Source organism: Cheilinus undulatus, linkage group 9, assembly GCF_018320785.1.
Source record: "Cheilinus undulatus linkage group 9, ASM1832078v1, whole genome shotgun sequence".
In the NCBI taxonomy this organism is placed as follows: domain Eukaryota; kingdom Metazoa; phylum Chordata; class Actinopteri; order Labriformes; family Labridae; genus Cheilinus; species Cheilinus undulatus.
Window position 1 is genome coordinate 4841862 of NC_054873.1, and position 21860 is coordinate 4863721.

Below are 21860 nucleotides of genomic sequence, written 5' to 3' on the forward strand. Positions count from 1 at the left end.
GGGGAAATTTTTTAATTATTAGCAGAAGTAAAAATAAAAGAGGTCATATCTGACCAGGGCTGTTTAATATAAATACGTAAATGAAATACGTCACAATTTGAACCATTTTCAGTTACTCGTGTAATTAAAAACTCAAAAAGAGCCATACAGCTCATTTTTAGTTTGTGTTTTCTGTTAAAATCAAATATTCAAAGGATAAAAAATAATAAAGTGAAAAATCAAAGAGGTATCGGTACAGCCAGGTTGAGTGACGTACACTGTTGCTATGACAACCTGTAAACGCTGGCTTTGCCTAGTATCCAAGCTACCGTAGATGTTAAACGGTTAAAGACGGGTAAAGTGACACAGGATTAGACAAGACGATTTTATGACAGGTGTTTTCCGTTTCACAGCTGTTTACAAGAACTCTTAACGTCTGGATAATTTTCAGAAGAACTTTAAAAACTCCATCTCCGTTAACTTTAAAATCTGAGAAGTTAACGAGCTAAGCTAGCGTTAGCGGAGCAGTCTGAGCTAGCATGTCGGAGCAGAGAGAGGACAAAGAGGAGGAGGTGAAAGGAGAAGAGGAGGAAAACACGGCGACAAACCCACACGCTGGTGAAAGTACACCCGAGCAGCCTCCAGAGGAAGACAGAGAGCCGGGGCTGGATGGAGAGGAGGAACACACTGATAGACAGAACACAGGCGAGTCCAGACTGGCAGGGAAGTTTTGAATAAAGTTTTTAGCAGCTCTGATTGAAATTAGTACTGACATAATGTATTAGACATATTCTTACAACACTAGAATCGACCTTTGATACAGAAACCAAGTATTGATTAGGGCTTGGGTTGTCATCTGTTCCTTTAAAAGGGACTCCTTACTTATTTCTAAGCTTTAGTGTGTGTACCTAAAGAAAACGTGATGTTCATATTTGTCCTGTGTGTTTGCACTGACAGGTGCGAATATGGAGGCCAGAGAAGATGCTGAACCTCAGTTAGACCTGCATACAGACCCTGACCAACAAAGTGAGCCTCAGAAAGAAGAAGATGTTGATCTTTCAATAGTAACTGGTAAGAAATACTCAACTTTGATACCTCATACTGAGGGTTAAGTTTAAAGTTCAGCCATATTTGTTTGACACAAAGAGGAAAATGTACATAATTTAATTCTCATAATCTGTGCAAGCCCTTAAATATGTGTGGATGGTATAAATATTCAAGGGAATATGAATACGTTTGGACATCTGTTTGGATATATATTTAAGTAATTAAGGTTTCATGTGCACCTTTATCTTACAAAAGTAGACTCTTGTGAAACAGGTGAAATAAGGAATGCATCAAAAGGCAGTGGCTCTTAACCTGGGGTCTGGGCTTCCCTAGGGGAGCGCAAATAAAAAGAGGTTTAAAAAAAGCAAATAAGTCAAAGTATTGGGGGAAAAATGTATAAGGTATATACTTACAAGAAAACACTATCAGAGTTTAAAAAGTTGGACATTTAAGAGAATTAAAAAAAAAAATCCAAGTTTAGAAACTCCTAAATCCTTATGTTAGATGTTATGTTAGAAAATTTACAACAGTATGAACTCAAAAATTTACAAGAAACCAAACTAAAAACGACATAATAATCTTAAAAATTCCAATATTTGGTTTATGTTCATTTGTGACTTTTAAAGTTCAAAAGAATCTTTTCTATTCTTGTAAATAAATAACTTTTAAATTTGAGAATGTCTGGTTTTCTTTTGAAAATGAACAGATCCTTTCATTTTTAAATGTTCTTTTTTTTCTAGAGTGGCCGTAATGCACCTTCATAATAATGGATAGTTTATACGTAGACCTTTTAGGGGGATAGCTTTTCTTAGACACAAGTGTGGAGGGACCCTAGGAAAAGAAGGTTGGGAACCACTGCTATTGAATTAATTCAATAGCAACAGGTAGTTTGACCGATGTCGTCAGCCACAGCCAACTGATAGCCAAGAGGTTAGGTTGCACCCCAGATATGAAGGCCACTGTCCTCCATGCGGACTGCACGGGTTCAAGCCTGACCTGTGGTTCCTTTACCACATGCCATCACTAACCCTCAGTCTTCCCATGTTCCTTTTCTTTCCTCTGTATCCACATAAAGGCAAAGATTAAATATTAAATCTTAAAAAAAGAAACGTTTTCTATTCCATGAAAATCTCTACTTGCTGGACTATACAGATGTACTGGAGGAAGCTGACACTCAAGTTGACCTGCCCGTTGATGCTGAGCAGCTTAGAGAGCCTCAGAGGATGGAGAACATTGGAAACTCCACAGCTACAGGTATGATAAGTTTACAGAAAATATACAGTTAAAGCTTGACATATCTTTAAATAAATCCACTTGTGTAAATAAATACACAAATAAAAAAAAATCCAAATAGATGTAATAGATCTGGCTTTTGTGAAACAATATAATGCAAGACATCATAATCACACAATATTACATCAAAAAATAGATTATCCTACAGTCTTGATTCAGTTTTTAGTTGACATTTTTTGCTGTTTTTATGATATTTGGGGTTAAAATTTTGTGTTAATGCTTGGCTTTATGACAATTTACAAACCCTTTCAAAAGTTTAAGAACAGTCAGGTCAATTCTTTTTTTTTGTCTGTAGATTGAAAACATTTGAGTTTGACATTAAAAGATGAATATGAGACACTGCTCAGTTAGGAATTGGCAGTATAAAAACAAACATTGATTGACTGATGGAGCAATGTAAGTAAAAGAAACAGAGAGGTTGTGTTTTAGCATTTGTGATGTGAATAACTCAGAGAATGACTAAATTAGCCATCCAAATTTCTTATAATTAAAGAGGTCTGATATAAAAGACAAACATTTGACATCATTTTTCTGATACTGATAATATTCCATTAGCCTATCCTTGAAATGATTTATTGTTCATTTTTTACGTGGTGCTAATGACAGAATTTTAAAGAGCGTGACCATGAGCCACACATGAGCCATGCCCCTACCTGTGTTTCCATGGTTTCCAACCTGACCCCCCCTCCTACATTCTCACCTCCCACACTCCACCATCCTGACCCCTTTCCTCCAAACAGGGTTCATCCTAGAGCTACAACAAACGCCCTAAGCTTACCCCAAACGTTTTACATCCCTGACTCAGAATAATTATTCCAATACCACGCAAACATAAATAATTGCATCCTACAAACAAAGCTGATAGGATGGCAAGTTCCCTGATCCCTTTGCCAAAGGTGAATTAGTTTTATACTGAAGCAGAAGGAGATAATGAAATAAACAATAACCACAGGTCAGACTCGACTAGTTTTAGACTTTAACAGGACAAATGTTGGAAAAAATGAAGAGCAGCCAGTGAAGAGCTGAGATGTTCAAGGCAGTTATACAATAAGGATCAATATTTTATTAAAATGTTATAAACAGTGACAAAGACATCAGCCCCACAGAGTGGCAAATTAGTAATTAGAAATAAATTAACTAGAGCCAACAATTCTAAGGTAATCGACAAACACTGTGGGATATATGTAATGTATGTATGATGCTTTACAGTAACATTACTAAAACTAAGAATTTGTTTAAGTTACAAACATGTCCTTAAATGTGTATCTGTGGTCGCAGTGAAGGTGGTGCTGGTGCCAGAGGGTCATGTGATGACCGTGGCGTTCGCCATCGGTCTCAGCATCACAGATCTGAAGGGTCATCTCGCCTCTGAGCTCAGAGTTCCCGCTGAAGTGCTGCAGATCTCTCTGGACGGTACGTCTACCTCTCCAGCAGCACACCCTGGAAGTTCTGTCAAATCTGACAAACTTTAATGAGAAAAAAAAATGACATAAAAGGTGAAGTTATTTTTTCTGATCGGTGCTGCTGTTGTTTTTCAGGCAGAGTGGTGGAGGAGCAACAGAGCCTGATGGAGCTCGGTGTCCGGCCTCATGGCTCCACCCGGATGGAAATGAGCTCCATCGATCCAAAAGCACACCCGCTGCGCCCTGTTCGACCCCCCGAGCATGACAACATGCCAGATGTGATCACTGTCAGAGTGCATAAAGGTACGTTCACATTGGTATTTATGATTACTTTTCTGCTCCGTGGGCACTGCAGGGTTTAGCGATCTGAAGTCACTGACTACTGAATCTTACATCTTTATGTAGGATACAGATTCACCCTCTAGTCTTACCTTGCCAATTTGTGTGCTGTTCAGCGATTCACCCTAGAATGTCTTCCTTACGATTAAGGCTTATGGGTCTCTGTAATTGACTCTCTGGCTTCCAGATGAGAGCGTATTTGAGGAGGTGGTTGTGGAGATCGAGCGCCCCCGCCAGCAGAAGGTCTTCCTGGGTGGCTACAAAAACAGACTGACAGGGGTGGAGTTCCACCATGCTGCCATCCAGACACTGCCAAAGAGGAGGCCTGACAGAGGAGTGGTGGTCTTTAGCCGTGACACACAGGTACAGAAACAAAACTTCAGTATGAATGCATCACTCAGGAATATCTCTTCTGTCTCTCCGTTACAAAAATACAACTACCATGCAAAACTGTGATAAAAAAGTTCAGTCAAACGCATGAAAGCACACAGACACATGGTGGGATCTGTGAGTGCGGTGTATTTAAAGGTCATTCATTACTGCACAACAGCGTTTTCACTCAGCCGTGAGACAGAACACGACTCCGTGTGCAAATTAAACAATGTAATTACAGAGAGAAAAATGCAAATGAGCTCATTGAACCAGGAGACAGAAGACAAACGGTCACAGTCACACCTCTCTGCTGAGTGTTGGGGTTAATTACTTGATTTCTGACTGTGTCAAGCAATTATTTTAACAAATAAGAAAGAGTATTTACAGCCATTTTCACAGTATTAAAGTTAAGGATACACTTGGACTGCTAACTTTACCACTGCCAATATTTTTTATACTTCCATGCACGATTACTATCCCAATCATACATCTCTCTTAAGACTTACTTCACCACTACCAGGCATTCCTGATTAAAATAAAATCAATGTGCATAATCCTAAAACTTCTTGCAGGGAAATAATCCATCACACTTAATGTTAAAACACATTTTTTCTTAAATTTAACAGTTTAGATTAATGTCTAGAACTTAAAGTTTCATACATTCAGGCAAAAAGATGAATCAGATTAAAAAAAAATTAGCAATGCTTGTTTCTCAAGTTGTTAGCTCCCATCAAAAAAAACTGCAGACTGAAAACATCTGAGCAAGATGACTTTACCGCAGAAATCTATATTAGACCTGAAAAGTTGCAGTTGCACAGCAGACATTTTAACGTCAGCACTGGGTTGCATTAGTTTTGCACACGTTCCTAAGCCTAGACTTTTTCTTTTGTTGTCCATGAGTTCATGCAATCGTGATTCATACATTTTCATCACAGTTTGTTGATTCTCAGCGGTTAACGGATGTTATTTTCAGCTGTTAGTTGACTTTGTGTGTGCATGTTGAGCTCCTGTTGTAACATTATTGCTCGCACTTTCTCAAAGGGAAATGACGGTGCTTCAATGGTGCTGTATAGAAAATAGATCACGGGTCATCAACTAGAGTTGTACAAAGGCCAGAGTTTGTCTTAAAAGGTGCTGTGCTGGCTAGACCATTAAATAAGTTTAAATAAGACAAAAGATGTTTCTCTATTAACTATCTGTGACTATCTGTGTCTGTCATTAATTATTATTTTAATAGTATTTGTAATTCCTTTAAAATTGATTTTAATTTAGAGTCGTCAACAGTGAGATCAGTTCCTATCGCCTATACTGCAGCCGGCCTCAAGGGGGCGATTGAGATATTTTGGCTTGAAGTGGAGAGTTGACACAGGAAACTACATATTCAATCAGGATTGGACTGAAAAGTTTGTGTTTGTCATGCATCATATTAACTTATCATGACAGACAGGTGGATTTCTGTAAAAACAGATCAAATGTTAAGTCCTTCCTGATTAAACTTTTTTAATGTTACTTGTTTTTGGGGTTGTTTTAGTATCAAAAGACAACAGATACCCTATGAACTACATCATTTTTCTTCCCCTCACCGATTCTGAATATAAATATGTTCTAGGGGGCCGGATGGGAAGCTGTGGGGGGCCTGATGTGGCCCCACGGGCCACTAGTTGATGATCACTGACATAGATGTTTGAAAGGTGGGCTGCTAGCTGCATTTTGCCCCTGGGCCATAGTTTGGACACCCCTGGTCTAAGCCTTTACCAGCATAACTACGGGCTGGTCCATGCCTAAACCAGGCCTAACTATAAGCATTAAAGAAAAGAACAGTTTGAAGCCCACTCCTCAAAGAGGATTTCTGCTTCCTTAACCCTGATTGGTCAGTGACTGCAGAGGAACGGAGCCTGATAACTGAAGGCTCTATCTCCAGTAACTACTGTTAGAGGATACTGAGATCAGGCCTGCATTCCTAGAGGTAATACTTTTCACCAGAGCATCAAGAGTGAGTGAGAAGAGGGGTTTCAAATTCAACTCTAGATTCTATAGGAAGCCTCTGCAGTGGATCTAATACAGGAGCAAACATTTCTAGAATTGATTTGCAGGAATTGTAACTTGATCCGATTTCTCCAGAGGGATCAATGATGTATTTCTGATTCTCCTCACTTTTAAAAATGTGTGGTTGTGTGTGTTACCTCATCAGATGTAGGAAGAGTATAACTATTGATCTATATCTATATCTGAGTATGACTCACCTTCACCCTCCTCCTATAGATTCTACATGACACACACACAAATCCAGACGCTATAATAATGGCGGTTGTCTCGTTATGGATGTACATACATGAAGGCTCAGCCCTGCATTAATGAGACCTGTGTTTGTGTGTTGTGTATGTGTGTTTGGTGTTGTCACGGTGATGAGCTGACCTGTTGACCCTCATAAAGCTTGTTTACACATCACAGCAGAGCAGCCTGCTGCCCTCCTGATCCTCATGTCTTCTTTTGATTCTCTTATTTACATCAATTATCCCCCACCATCATCTTTGCTGTTCTTTCTAAATATTTTATTCTTTATTACAGTTTGAACCCCTCTTTCTCCAGTATTGTCCATGAACTCTAGAAATGTGTGATTCTCAAGAGCAGCAAAAATGATTGTGGTTAGTTGTTCGATAATCTGTCATTGCAAGTTGCCCCTTGGTTCTGGCTGGCTTTGAAAGGTTGTTTTCTTTTGATGTAAAACTTTCTGTTTGTCAGCATACACTGGCCTGCAGGACGGGTCAGAAACGAACAAGAAAACTTGTTTGCCGTGTAGTACTGTATAGTTTATTGGATGCCCCTCAGTAATCAAAGCTCTGACAGAACCTCCTTTTAATAGTCAGTCAACTGTACACCAAATGATACAGAAGCATCTTTTAGGATTGGGCAGTATATATTTTTAACACCATCACACCTCCTCATATTTTACCGGGGTATACAGTATTACTGTCAGGTGTTCAAAAATCTAATTATATAAGCATTTGTCGGCGTGCACGTGCAAGCTCAGGGGTTGTGCAATATTCCAGTATGTCTCTGCTTCCAGATGTTTTTTTATGTGCATGTGGAAAATTGTTAGATTGCTTTGCTGCTGCTGCAGGATGTAATGTTAAGTGTTTTGTCACATCTCTATTTCTTTCTATCTTAGCCTCCACCAGTGTTTCATCCAATCAAAATGCTGCAGGTCTAAAAATAATGACGTTTATGAGGAAAACCATACAGGAGCGCTGGAAGTGATTTATAGCTGAAGAGTTGTTCTTACACTTAATATGTGAACAGAACTAGTTCAGGACAGAGGATCAAATAAAGTTTGTCTCTTTTTCATCTCCATCTGTGGCACATATATGCCCTCTTTTTTTTTCTCTTCCCTGCCCTCCTGCTTGGGTTAATATGAGAAATGATAATCTGCTATTGACATATAGGATCTGGGAATGTGAAGTAATGTTCCCTGTGTTTTTAAACAGAGGAAGATGGGCCTTTATTATATTAATTTCTACGTTGTACTTGAGTGGTGTGCTCCATCCAGCCATGGTTTCACCTCACAGGAAGCCTATAAAAACATTACAGAATACTTCAGCACCTAACATAACCACCAAACACCATTAAAGTTTATCTACATTTCACATTAAAAGGATAAGGAGAAGTTTAGCATAGATATGTGTGCGTGTTTGTGGTTTGCAAAATTAGCCCAATATCATCTATCTTCATCTATCTTCTTCACGCACAAGAAATGATGCTGCGATTGGCAATGGACACAAACTTTGAATACATTTATTATAAATGTTTGCTCATTATGCATCATCATCTTTGTGATGGTAATTAAAGCAACACGGTGGCAATTTTTTTAATACCCCGGGGTATGATCTTACCCCATTACTGCCCTTTCCTGGCATCTATGCAATGCATTCACCTGCTACACGCATGTGAAAGGTGTGTAGCGCCCTGTCGTCTTTCCAGAGGATTTTAGACATTTTAAAGGTCAGCAATGATTAAAGGCTTCTCCGGGATTAAACTGGTCTTTCTTTTTCTGTTTGATCATTTTCAACTCTACTCAAGTATCATAAATCCATGTCACTAGCCTAGAAAATCTCCTGGCCCAGAGATGTTCCCAGCTGCCCTGCTGTTCTCTATCACACAGCTCATCCATATCAGCACACCATCCATCCACAGGGCCTGCAAAATCACAAAAGCCTCATATTTGGATGGAAGGATATTTTTATATAAAGCCCTTAAAGTCAGTTTATTATCTGCAGAAGTCATAAACAAGAAAAGCTTAGCCTTTTAAGAGCCTTTAAAGAAAGAGACATGGATGAAATAAAATTTACCAGTTTTATTAAGCTTTTTTCATTTTTTTTTTAATAATGAAAGGTTCTTAACATTCTCAACCTTGATATTTCTGTGTCAGATGTTTTGAAATGATATATTCTCCAATATTTTAATGGTTAATTTGAATCAAAATGTGCTGAAGCTTTAGAAACTAAAGACAGATGAATGGGAGAGGAATGAATCCATTAAAAGTGTAGGCAACTTCTAGACACTGTCAAAACTGCACAAATAAGTTGGCTATATTTAAGTATTGATACCTTTGATATTTGAGAACAAGCAAGTTCCCAGTTGTTGTCATGGTATCAAAACAGATATCAATAACATTTGATGTTGTCATTTGTGCCCTGCGATTGACTGGCGACCAGTCCTGTGTACCCCACCTCTCACCCAATGGCATGGATAGGCCCCAGCCCCCCATAACCCTGAAAAAATGGATGGATGGATTTTATCATGCATTTTGTGGAAGTTTGACATGCGAGAATCATGACAGTCCTGTTATGATGCTCCTCTTTGTATCTGTCTCCATCAGACTGCAGAGCTGAAGTCTCAAGTCCAGCAGTGTGCAGTGGACGCTTCCACCCAGATGACTGGGATTGGGTGCTACGTCTCCTGTATGAATGACAAGCTGGTCACCCCAGGCAACTACATCACCGCTGACGAGTACCATGACAGGAGGCTGAAAGCTGTAGGTGAACACTGACTGAGTTGTGAGATTACATATCATGATTTCTGTGATGGAAAAAGCCAATGAGCCTTTTTCAAATGACACTGAAGTGTAACTTTCATCCTGACTGTGGCAATGGATCAAAAATCAGGGGGTCAGCAGCTCATTTTAAGCTTACTAGGAGCTGTGTCCATTGCCACTGTTTTTGCATCAATTGAACCAACATTGGATACAAAATGAATGCTAATGCAGCATTTTTAGTGTCCTGATCACAAAAGTACTGACAGGTCTATAGTATTTGTTGTTGCCCTCATTGCCCTCTTGGCTGAAAACAGTTCAGCTTTTGTGGCATGCTGTATCTTATTAATGTCACTTCACCATCAAAATCAAGAAGGAACAGGTTTAATCAGATTTGTTAACAGTTGAGGAAAACATAATCTGATGTGTCTTTTTCTAGAATCATTTCCAGGTGTGGAGCTGCTACTTAAAGATTTTTTACATTCTTTTTATGTTCTCTGGTAATATATCCTTGAATAATGGAAAAGGTCAGGTACACAGAGCTATTTTATGCAATTTTCATTTATATGTGAATAACACTGTCATGTATTGCTACACTCCTGTATAGCATCAGGCTCTCTGGCACTTACAATACACCTTTGATCCTGCACAGCACACTCTGCATTAAGTAAAATTGATTTTGAGTCCTTTTACAAAAAGGATAACTTATGATGTTTACTAAGAAAATCATCAGACTTTGCCTTCTATTACTATGTCTCAGAGTGCTGTGATTAAGTCTGTATCTTCTGACAAATACCTTGGTTTCATGGTTTATCATTTGCTGTCTTTTAAGCCTCATAGAGGTGCTTTGCAGTCATGTGATTCTGATGATGTGTGAATGTCTGTTAGGGGTCAGGAAGTGAGGGACAGCCATGAAGAAAAGTTAGTTCTTTATAGCTCTAAATGGACCTGTACGCTGCAATTATCAGAATATTTCTACATACATTGAGTACGATCCCTACACTTTACAAAAAAAGTGATTTCTTCCACAGTTAAACCGATTTATCTGGAAAGGAAGAAAATCAATATGACAAATGCTCTTGCAAACCTCCTAGTGTCGAATAGCCAGATGAAAGGGAGACAAGAGTCTAGAGGAGTCTTCTACTGAGCTAAGAGGTTAGCTGAGCCCCTGTGATATATATATATATATATATAAATATATATAAAATCCTAAGTTTGTCACAAACATGCTTTTAATTGAAACAGTGATATGCTGTCAACCGAATAAACCTTATGGGATATGTGCCTGAGGCATGATGTGCCATTCACAAACAAGCATATGCTACAAAACAGCTCTTCGATATGGGGCTCTTTAGCTAGCCGCCATTTGAATACCACTTTCCTTTCCTTAATCTTTTATCCTTATTTGATACAAATTTATAAAGCCAAACTGGTACCAAATGAAGAGCCGTTTGGGAGCCTAACAACCAGCTCAACTGATCTGAGCCAAAAGGATTTTAAAAGAGACAGATTTCCCATCACAACAGTCTAGGCTGGATGGAAATAAGCTGACAAAACACGGGTTTAATGTGCTGAACAGTGACAAAACTGTGCTGAACCAAACCCGACTGCTTTTTTGAAATGGACCATACAGGAGCATTGTTGGCTTTAGACAAAGGCATTTTTAATTCCTTCATGCAGCTGTTACTTATGTTTTTTTTGGGTTTTTTTGTTGTTTTTTTGCCTGAATATTTTCCGGGGTCACAAAAGTAGCTTAGAAATGTTTTTATTTCTGCACTTTGGACACTTGGCATAGTTGTAAAGAGCTCAAACATGAACATTTTGGCAAGGTTTCCCTGTGCAGAAATCACTTCTTGTCCCCAAGAGTTTCAGAAATAAATCTTGTATTTGTTTTGCATCAAAGAAAATCTTAAGATGATGTAAACCATAGAGCATTGAGGTTCAGAACAAACCTCTGTACTCCACTGAGGTGTAAAGAAAAAGAGACAGAATGCATGATGTTTGCATATTGCATATATGATTCTGTAGTTATCTGAAAATAAAAACATGCCTTTAATGATTTTATGTGGTATCTTTCGCTGCAGCTTGTTTTATTTCTGCTGTGGTGATTTGTTCCTCTCTCTTTCCTTGGTCTCCCATCCAGGTCATCCTTCTGCAGTCGTATGCTCGCCGCTGGCTGGCCCAGCAGGAGGTGAGCCGCCTGTATAGAGACCGGGATCGTCGTCTGGCCTGGCTGGAGCTGCGGGAGAGGAAGAGGAAGGAGGAGAAGGAGGAGCAGCTGAGAGACCGCCACCACCGCAGGATGAACCCACAGAGGAGGGAGGACTTCAATCTGCTGTTCCACGCTCTGGAGAGTAGGCTGTTCATGTGGAGGTCTCACTCTGTGCTAAATCTGTGAGCTGAAACTGTAGAGTAAAATGTTCTCTGTGTGTCTGTGTCAGAGTGGAGAATTGAGGAAGAGCAGAACATCAACTCCAGCCTGAGAGGAGCTGAGAGGAAAGCCGCTCTCTGCTCGCTGCTGGAGCAGGAGACTCAGCTCATCAGCGCCATCGGGCAACATCGCATTGCAGCACAGAACATCAACTATGACAAAGCTGTCAAGAGTTTTCTGGACAAGGTCAGAAGTCCCTGATCCCCCACTGCTTCTTTATCTTTGAAACCTAAAATCCTATATGTGGGATGTTTTATGGTATAAATGTATGCTGTTAATCATGGACTGTACATAAAAAACAATATAGCCATCATGATGTCACTCTGTGGTATGTGGACTCTATATTTGGGCTTTTCACATCCTAACGTGACTGTTTTTTGGAACCAGAACAGTAGGGGTCTAACAGTGTGATTATATGTTTCAGTCTGCAGCTCCTCATCAGTGGAGAGGAGCCGACGGTCGGGTAATTGAGATGGACACACCGCACACCATCAGAGCCAGAGAGCTGAAAGAACTTTACAACAACACCAATATGAGAACTGTCAGCAAGGAGGAGAGACTGCAAACCCTCATGACGGTCAAACACACTGTGAAGGTACAGCACACTCACTCACACCAGTCTGACAAACAATATCAGGCAAAATTGCTTAAAGACTGTAAACTTAAACTTTAAAAAAGAATGACGCAGAGTCGGGGCACAGTTCTAGTGGTTTGAGGCATACTTTGCTCCACTCAGCTTTCCCTCAACCTTGACCACTCTACCAGTCCTTCCTGCTGAGAAACAGCTGATAAAAGTGAACAAGTCCCATCCCAACAAGTGAAGCTGCCACCATGCTTCACTGTTGGGATGGTATTAGGCAGGTGATGACTGGTGCCTGGTTTCCTCCAGATATAAAGTTTAGGGCCAAACAGTTCAATCTTGGTTTCATCAGACCAGAGAATCTTGTTTCTCGTAGTCTGAGAACCTTCAGGTTCTTTAATTGCAAACTCAAAGAGGGCTTTCCTGTATTTTGCACTGAAGAGGAGCCTACTGTCTAGCCACTCCACCATGAAACCCAGACTAGTTAGGCTGTTCTTCTAGAACTTTGTCCCATCTCCACACAGAATCTCTGGAAGTCAGAGTGACCATCAGGTTCTTGGTCACCTCTCTTAATAAGGCCTTTCTCCCCCGATTTTTTTGAGTTTGGTTGTGCCAAACTTCTTCCATTTGAGAATTATGGAGGCCGCTGTACTCTTGGGAACCTTTGGTACGTGTAGAATGGTTTTGTGCCTTCGAACAATCCTGTCTCTGAGCTCTGCAGGCAGTTCCTTTGACCTCATGGCTCGATTTTTGCCCTGATATGAATCGTCAGTTGTGAGGCTTTCAGTAGAGAGGGGTGTGCTTTGACAAATCATGTCCAATTAATAAATTTACCACAGGTGGACTCCAACCAAGGTGTAGAAACATCTCAGTGAAGATCCAGAGAAATGGGAGGAACCTGTGATAAATTTCAAGAGTTGTTGAAAAGGATCTGAAACTTATGTCAATGTGATTTTTTTATTTTTTTATTTTTCATAAACTTGCTAAAACCTGTTTTCATGTTGTCATTATGGGGTACTGAGTGTAGATTAATGACTGTAGCTTCAACATAACACAATTGAAAACGGAAAGGGTTGTGAATACTTTCTGGAGGAATGAATCTGCCTGAAAATCAAAGGAAATACAGACCAGAGTGGCATATTTTGCAGAAAATTATAGAAGAGTTTTGAGGCAGAAAAGCAGGGTCTATCCTGGAATATTCTGGACTAGTCACTAGCCAATCACAGGGCTGACAAGCAAGGGATTCTGACCAGGAATATTCTTGCTCTGAGGCAACAACAATTATTCTGTGTTTCACACAATTTTAACAACATTGATTTAGATATTTATTAATTTAAAGGTTACAGGGAAAATGTACAATAATAGGTATTTCTGCAAGCATGCCAGTATAGCCATATTGGCTTATTTTAACTGCTCTCCATGTCCAAAAGCACTCTTTCCTTAGCTGTAATTTTCAGCATCATTTTTAGAAGGCAATAGAGTGGAGAGATTGAGGTTTTACAGGTTCCTATATACAAGCTCTCAAAGCCCATGCAGGGACAAGCCCAAAATCAAAAGTCTAAGCAAAGGCAGGGAAAGCAAGACACGGTTTATGATATTCAAGACACACCCAAACATTCTGTTAAAACACTGAAGAATATCTTTATACTGCAGGAATGAGTACCACCTCCATGCTATTACATGCTTCAAATGTATATATATATTTTTTTTCAACCCTTTCATGAGTTATAGCCCCTTTACAATAAGAGCTGGAAGCCTTGTAGGCTTTACCTTGAAGTCAAGCTACAATGGTGTAGTTCATTCAAAACCTTTTGGTGATTTTTTTATGTCTTGAATTTGTATATTATCCTTAAAACCTTCAACTAGATTCTATTTGGAAGATAATCTTGCAAGAAAAATGCCCAGGAATATTTAGCCTGTGTTGCTTTGAAGCTCAGTGCTGCAAAAACTGATAACGAAACTGCAGAAAATTAAGATGAACATAACAGAGTTTTATCAAAGACATCAGGTGTGTTTTCTTTTGGCTTAGCCTGCGGGAAAGATGTCACCCATGCAGATAAGAAATTGTTAAAAGTCTACTTGAAACACTTTCATAAATTAATCAAATATAGAACTATGACACTGATTGTTGATTGTTCCTTACAAAATAAGAGTCTCAGTTTAAGAAACCGAATAATAACCTATTCTTACCTTCTGAACAGGAGCATGAGTGCCAGCTGACCCGGGACATTGTGGATTTGATTGACAGGGAGGCGGACCTGATGGCTCGGAAGGTTAAAGTAAAGAACTTGGAGGGCCTGAGGCAGAGGATCTCCACTCTGCTCCTCCAGTACATCAAAACACCAGAGTTTAACCCTGAGGCTGCCAGGCTGCTGAAGGTAAACTAAGAGTTTCTGCAGTTCTGGGATTAAACTTTATAACTTAGTTGTATTTGAATTATTTGTATATAATCTGAAATCCACCCCAGGTTCCCCAGAATCCCTCTGTGCTGAAGAACAACATGCTCCTCTGCCGAAGCTGTAATCGCTACCTACAGTCTGACAAGTTTACCCCGACTGCCGGCGGCCGTCTCAGGGATCGGTGTCGAAGCTGCAGCGGGCTTGAAAACATAGCCAGATCCCGCAATGACTTATGGTGCTACAAGAACATCCTGAAGAGGCTCAGAGCAGACGAGCTGCGCATCAACAAGGAGGCCAAGATTCCCTTCCTGCTGCAGGTAACTCCAAACCTCAGAGGATTATTTCTGTCTCCTGCACAGTTTGCTTTGATGCTTTTGTTGCAAATATATGCCATCTGTGACATATCCCCTCAGGTAGAGGATGTGAAGTACCTGGTGGATGTGATCTGGGCGTCCTGCTCCGCCCTCCACGGCAGCACAGACCTCTACAGCCTGGTGTTTGTCCGCTGGGAGCATCACAGAGACTGGAGCCCCTGGAACTGCATCCTGCTGTCCAAAGAAGAGACATCTGCTCACCTGGAGGTGGAAGATGTCCACAAGGTCTGTTCATGGAAACATTTACACTTCCACACGTGGAGCTCTGCTCCTCTGCTTTTTACAACACAGGCTGGACTTGGATAATGACGTCTGATCACAAATGTTTCTCTGTTTCCTGATATTAAATTTACTGAAGATTTCCATCTCTTATAATCTGATTGGATTTAAGAGGAGCAAAACATCTTGCTAAAGCTAGAATAACCAGTTTTTTAAGACAGTCTTTTAGAGGAAGCAGGATTACAATTTACTACCTTTGACTACTTACTTTACTTTACTACCTTTTTAAAAAGGTAGTCAGAATGCTACTAGTTCTTCGGTGAAAAAGTGTTTTTAAAAGTGAAGAACCTCCACCTGAAGAATAAGTACATTTTCTTAAATGGTTCTATGACCCCATAAACATTTTTGTCTTCATTTTAATTTCTACCCATTTTGAGCTGTTTTTCTTTTTTGCTTGAAATCAGGGTATTTACAAAGAGTGTGGTTGGAAACCACTTACATTTTTTGGGGGGGGGGGGATTCTGATAAATAAATCAGTATTTATTATCCAAAATACTAAAGAAAACCAGGCAAAATCCACCCCAGCACAACCTGAAGATTCAATTAATCAATCTTTATTTGTATAGCACTGATTTGTGGCCAAAGTTATTTCAAGACTCTTTACAAAGAGGTCAGGTTCAGACCATACTCTTTAATATATTTTACTTCTGTAATTGGCAGCGTATCTGTCTGTGTATCTGTCTCGATTTGCGAGCCACACCGTTGCTCCAATTGTCCTTGTTTCTTCTCAGAAGTCATCTGGAGTGTACAGGTTCAAAACTGGTACTTTAACAAAATCATAAATATGTGCAGATTTTCTATAAAATCCAAAATTGTTGCACATATTGCTTCAGTTTGCTCCCGTCCCTGTCCCCTATTACAACACTTCCCCACATAACAAATTAGAGGTGTCCTGATCCGATATTGATATCGGATATCGGTCCGATATCAGCAAAAAAACGACTATGGGATTATATCGAATTACATCTAAAATCTCCAATTTAAGCACTCTGATACAAGCAGTCCATTACAGACTCCGCTCCAGCATTTCTATCCAGCAGCGCCGCAGGATCCAGCATGTAGAGCCCACATGATCACAACAACAGCGTGCTTGAGTGGTAACCGGTGCTAACCGCTAACACAGTAGCAAGGAGTAGGAGAGATGTCGGCCGTGTCGCAGTATTTTTCGTTGAAGTCAGATAAAGACGTTGCAGCTGAGTGCAAAACTTGTCGTGCACAAGTTCCCCGTGGTGACAAAGAACCAGGGAAGTTTAATATGACCAACCTCATCGGGCATTTGAAGAAGCATCACAAAAAGACAGCATGAGGATTTTCACAAGACCATGAAGAAACAACAAGGCTCTGGCTCCTTCAAACAACCGACGCTGTCCGAAACATTTGGAAAGCGTGATAAACTCCCACGGGACGGCATAAAGGCATTAGCTATAGCCGAAAAGATCGATAATGAGCCCCTGTCAGTAGTGAGTAATGTCGGATTTAAACGCTTGATTGAATCTCGAGCCTATTTTTAACCAATGGGTTACATAAATTTTGACCTTAAACATAAGCATATTCTACAATTGAATAGAATACATCAAACATAAACTAGACAAGCCTGAAAAATGACCTTAATAAATCCAATAAAAACAAATCATACTTTTAAAGTGCAAAATAACAAATGAAGTTCACCTCAGTTATTTTTTACTGCTAGTATATGGTGGGAACAACTGAGGGCAGGGAAAAAAAAACCCACAATATTGTCTATTGTCCAACTGCTCAAAGTTAAGAGTCCACAGCTCCAATTTCAAAATACACATCTCACTCTAATAACAAGAGCAAAAACAAATAATAATCAGTCAGTTAACTAAATTCCTAACACAACCCTTCCTACTCCTCCATCTCCACTTTCTGCAGTCTGAGCATGATGTGGAGATTCTTTTTTAAGAAGATAAGCATTTCGGCTTTTCACACCCTGTCCCCACACATTCATGCTCACAGAAAGAAACGCAGTATAGACAGGCTTGTCTAATTTATTTTTGATTTATTCTATTGTAGAATGTGCTTATGTTTATGGTCAAAATTTATGTAACCCATTGGTTAATAATAAATGGGTCAGTTTTTCTTGTACCTACTGTTGCTGACTTGTTCTCTGAGTAATGTCACTTGATCAAGCCTTTTCTAACATTCCATACTACAAAATAAGTAATAAAGTATGTATGATTCGTGCTGATATTGTATGAATTTTGATGAAGAAGCCAAGAGAACAAAGAATCTATGGGAATTAAGCTGTAAATAAAAATGTTGTAAGACCTGTTTTAAAGAGCTAACAGATTAAGAAAGCCTCTGGTTCTCCAGAGATGAGCAGCACTATTTATACTACCCAGAGTACAGACCATTGGATCCACCCATCAGCTGTTTCTGACTGTCCCGAGGTAAAAGTTGACGCTTAAAGGTGACCTAAGCTTTTCAGTAGCAGTACCAAATCTCTGAATGCTCTGACTTCACATGTTCAGCTGTTCCCTGCTCTGCCTGTTTTAAAATCAGACCTAAAAATTCTCTTTTATCCCCTGTTTCTCTATAGGTCTCAATATTTACATTTTTATGTCCCGTTGTTCTGAAATTTGCCTGGTGTTTTATTGAACTTTCAGCATTCTCAGTTTTCATTTTACGGCAATCTTAAGTTGTTGGTGAATTGGCTCCATAAATTCCTTTGAATTGAACTTGAATGGGTTGTATTGTATTGCATGCAGTGGCTCCCTCTGCTCCTCACTCAAATTGAAGTGAGAGCTGTTTTGGTGGGAGGGACAGAACACATGTTGTGCTGTAAAGGAAAGAGCATCCCGCTCCATTTACCACACGACAAAACCTACAGACTAAACAAGCTGACCTTCTCCTCTTCTGCTCCAGTGTCCATCATGGCCTGAGGAGTTCCGTAGTCAGGTTGCTCATCCAATCATCAGACTCTCTCCATCCATGCTTTCTATTCCTGTGAAATAATAACCCAGGAAAATGTTGAGCCGTGTCTTTGAATTTGTATTAAAAAAATGAAACCTCCGTCTTTGACCCATGGATGAAATGGTTGTAGACTAAGGTCAATGTCACTGTGACCTTTTGACTCTCCTTTTCTTCAAACTGATAAAGCAGTTTGACTGAAGGAGAATTTATGAAATCTGCCTTATTTCTACATTTTTCAAAGAGAACATCCTGTACTCATCTAGCTGCTGTTAGAAAGGTCTACTGAGAATCTTCATCTCAGCAGAGAAACGCTGTCCTCTGATGTCCTCTGGTGTTTTGGCCTTTCTCCTAATGACTCTCATGGGCTCTCATGTTTTTAGCACAGCTCTACTAGATGCTTAATTTTTTATTATAAATTCTCTGAAGATGGCCTGCGCTGTGTATAAAATTTTCAGTGTGAGGTTACATGGTTCAACAATAGTGATAAAAAGTGCATTCTAGCTTTAATTCACAGATTTTATGTGCTCCTCTAAACTGCTGTGAATGCTGCAAAGCATTAAAACATTCACACTAAAACAATATTTATTTGTATTAATCACAGTTTTTCTTGTTTCATTCACAGTCTAAACAACACAGAGAGCACACTTGATGATAGCTGTTTATTTTGTAGTTCATCAGTGGTAAATTATAGTTTTAATATGTTAAATCCACGTCACATCTGTGACATCTGCCTAGAGCAGTGTTACTCAACCCTGCTCAACCAAAGAGCCAAACTGTTGAAAAGTACCTTTGCAAGAGCCACAATCTAAGTAGAGAAGGTGGGTGAAAGTGGCAATAAAAATAAGTTAAGCTGGCAAAAAAGTGGCCAAAAATGGGTGAGCAGGAGTAAAATATGCAGAAAGCGGCAAAAAATGGGTGAAAAGTGACAAAAAAGCAGAGAAAAAGTGGCAGAAATAGGTGAGATGTGACAAAAATGACTTACAGATGGCAATAATGGTAAAAAAAAAGCAGCAAAAATGTGACAAAATGAGTGAAAATGACTAAAATGAGCAAAAAGCAGCAAAAAGGTTTGAGAAAAAGGGAAAAAAGGGACATGTAATGGCAAGAGGCACCTTAACTGGGCAAAAAATGGAAAAAATGCAATTTGCGAAAAAGCAGGATAAAAGAGGCAAAAACTAGTGAACGATGGATTAAAAGTGGCAAAAAGGATAAAAAAGGGCAAAAAAGTGTAAACAAAGGCAACGAGCTCTGAATTAATATAACAGCCTGAACTTTCCTCCAATCACTCTCTGAGAGTTTTTTTAAAAGTCCTGCACTTCCCAAATGCTTCTGGGAGCTTTCACAGATGAATGTGAATATATCTCATGCTGTCTATCTGGCGTGTCACGTTAGTTTATCTGGCCAAAGAGTGAAAAAGCAGCTGTTTAAGTTTTGGTTCCCATGTGTTTGTGTCTTTCAGGCTTACGCCACGCCGTTCATCCACAGGATCGAGCGCAAACACATGCTCGCCCGCCGCCACTTCAGTCAGATCGCCACTATGACTGCGTATCTGGACTCTCCTCCTGCTGCTGCCCTGGGCAACCAGCTGGTCTCCATGCCTATCACCATGGCGACAGGCAAGCACACCAGTGACAGCACGCCTTCCTCAGCTCATTAAGAAACACCGGTGGTTTCCTTTCCTCTGATAGCACTCCCTCCTCATTCACACAGTCCCTCACTTTTAAAAACATTTTGTCTGAGATGAAAAATAAAGTTTATAATGACTCATGAGAGCTGATTTCAGTGCTGATTGGTGTAAACCCTCTCACATTTTCACAGTTAATCTGCACAAAAAGTCAAATTTTGTCATTTTACTGACTTCCACTCAACTTTTAACCAAAACATAAACCACTGGAAGGATTTATATTTTATGATTTGTATATTTTCACAAAGCTTATCAAATCTAACATCACGAGTTATACTTCAACACTCACTTCAAGGTTTTTGCACCCTTGGACTTTGCCTGAATTCAGGTTTTTCAACTAGACCTGCTGCCACAGGTGTTTAAATCAAGCATCTGGCCACGAAGTCTCAAACATTCGTGAAACAAAGTGGGTCGTTCTAGCAAACTCGGTGAATTCAAGCATGGTATTGTGATGGCTGCCACTTTTGCAATCAGATGGTTCGCGAAATTTTATCCCTGCTGGTTATTCCACAACCGTGAAGTTTGGTGGAGGAGGGATGATGGTACGGGGATGTTTTTCAGTGTTTGGGCTAGGCCCCTTACCTCCAGTGAAGGCCACTCTTCATGCTTCAGCATACCAAGACATTCTGGAGAATGCTATGCTCTGAACTTTGTGGCAACAGTCTGGGGAAGGCCCTTTTTCTATTCCAGCATGTCTGTGCCCCAGTGCACAAAGGAAGGACTATGAAGACATGGTTTGACGAGTTTGGAGTGGAAGAACTTGAGTGACCCACACAGAGCCCTGACCTCAACTCCATCGAGTGACTTAGGGATGAACTGGAACAGAGATTGCAAGCCAGGCCCTCTGGTCAAACATCAGTTCCTGACCTCATAAATGCTCTACAGCAGTGTTACTCAACCTGTGGCTCTTTTATGTCTTAACTTGAAATGTTATTCTCCCACAAAACCTCAAAGAAGGGAAACTTTGACCTCAGAAATTACCTATTGCCAGTCACATTAATCAGTTAGTTTCCCACACTTATACAGTAGGCATTAATTGTCAAACTTAAATATTAACCTTTATTTTGACTGTATATTTCCATTGCCTTTATTTGCAATTTCCCCTTTTTTACATTTTTGTTGACACTTTAAATTTATTTTTGCTGCTTTTAGCCCATTTTTGCCACATTCTGTTGTTGCCACTTTTGTCCTACTGTTTGCAATTTTTTCCTTTCTTTTGCCACTTTTCATCCATTTAAGCTGCCATTATTTAGATTGTGGCTCTTGCAAATGTATTTTTCAACAGTTTGGCTCTTTGGTTGAGCAGGGTTGAGTAACAATGCTCTACAGAATAAATGGGCAAAAATTTCCTCAGGAACGCTCCAAAATGTGGAAAGCCTTCCAAGAAGAGTGGAGGCTGTTAAAGCTGCAAAAGGGGGGTATATTAAATTACATGCATTTGAATACCATGTTGTTACAGTCCATGTTGATGAAATGGTCAGGTGGCCGAATACTTTTGTCCATGAAGTGTATGTGTGCTAGGTGGACATTTAGGGCATAATTGTCGAGCTACATAAAAAAAGGAACTTTAGCATATGCTGAACTACTTTTAGTGCAGTGTTGTAATTAATATAATTGTTGCAATGTCATTTATCCAAAACGACTTACATTTGGGACAGGTGTTCCTGGCTTAAGGACTTTACCCCAAGGCCCCACACTGGACATTTGTACTCTGTCT

The 21860-nt window shown here is 39.8% G+C and overlaps 1 protein-coding gene across 1 annotated transcript; it reads left to right on the top strand.

Annotated features, from left to right (window-relative positions):
- Positions 1–292: 292 nt before the first annotated feature.
- On the top strand, positions 293–20595 carry iqub (IQ motif and ubiquitin domain containing). The gene is made up of 14 exons (XM_041796120.1): positions 293–684; positions 937–1050; positions 2179–2280; positions 3598–3732; positions 3858–4025; positions 4249–4424; positions 9310–9465; positions 11606–11816; positions 11904–12079; positions 12318–12488; positions 14675–14851; positions 14941–15189; positions 15286–15471; positions 19919–20595. Exons 1-14 carry the CDS (start codon positions 519–521, stop codon positions 20114–20116), a joined length of 2385 nt encoding a protein of 794 aa, XP_041652054.1. The 5' UTR covers positions 293–518; the 3' UTR covers positions 20117–20595.
- Positions 20596–21860: the final 1265 nt, after the last annotated feature.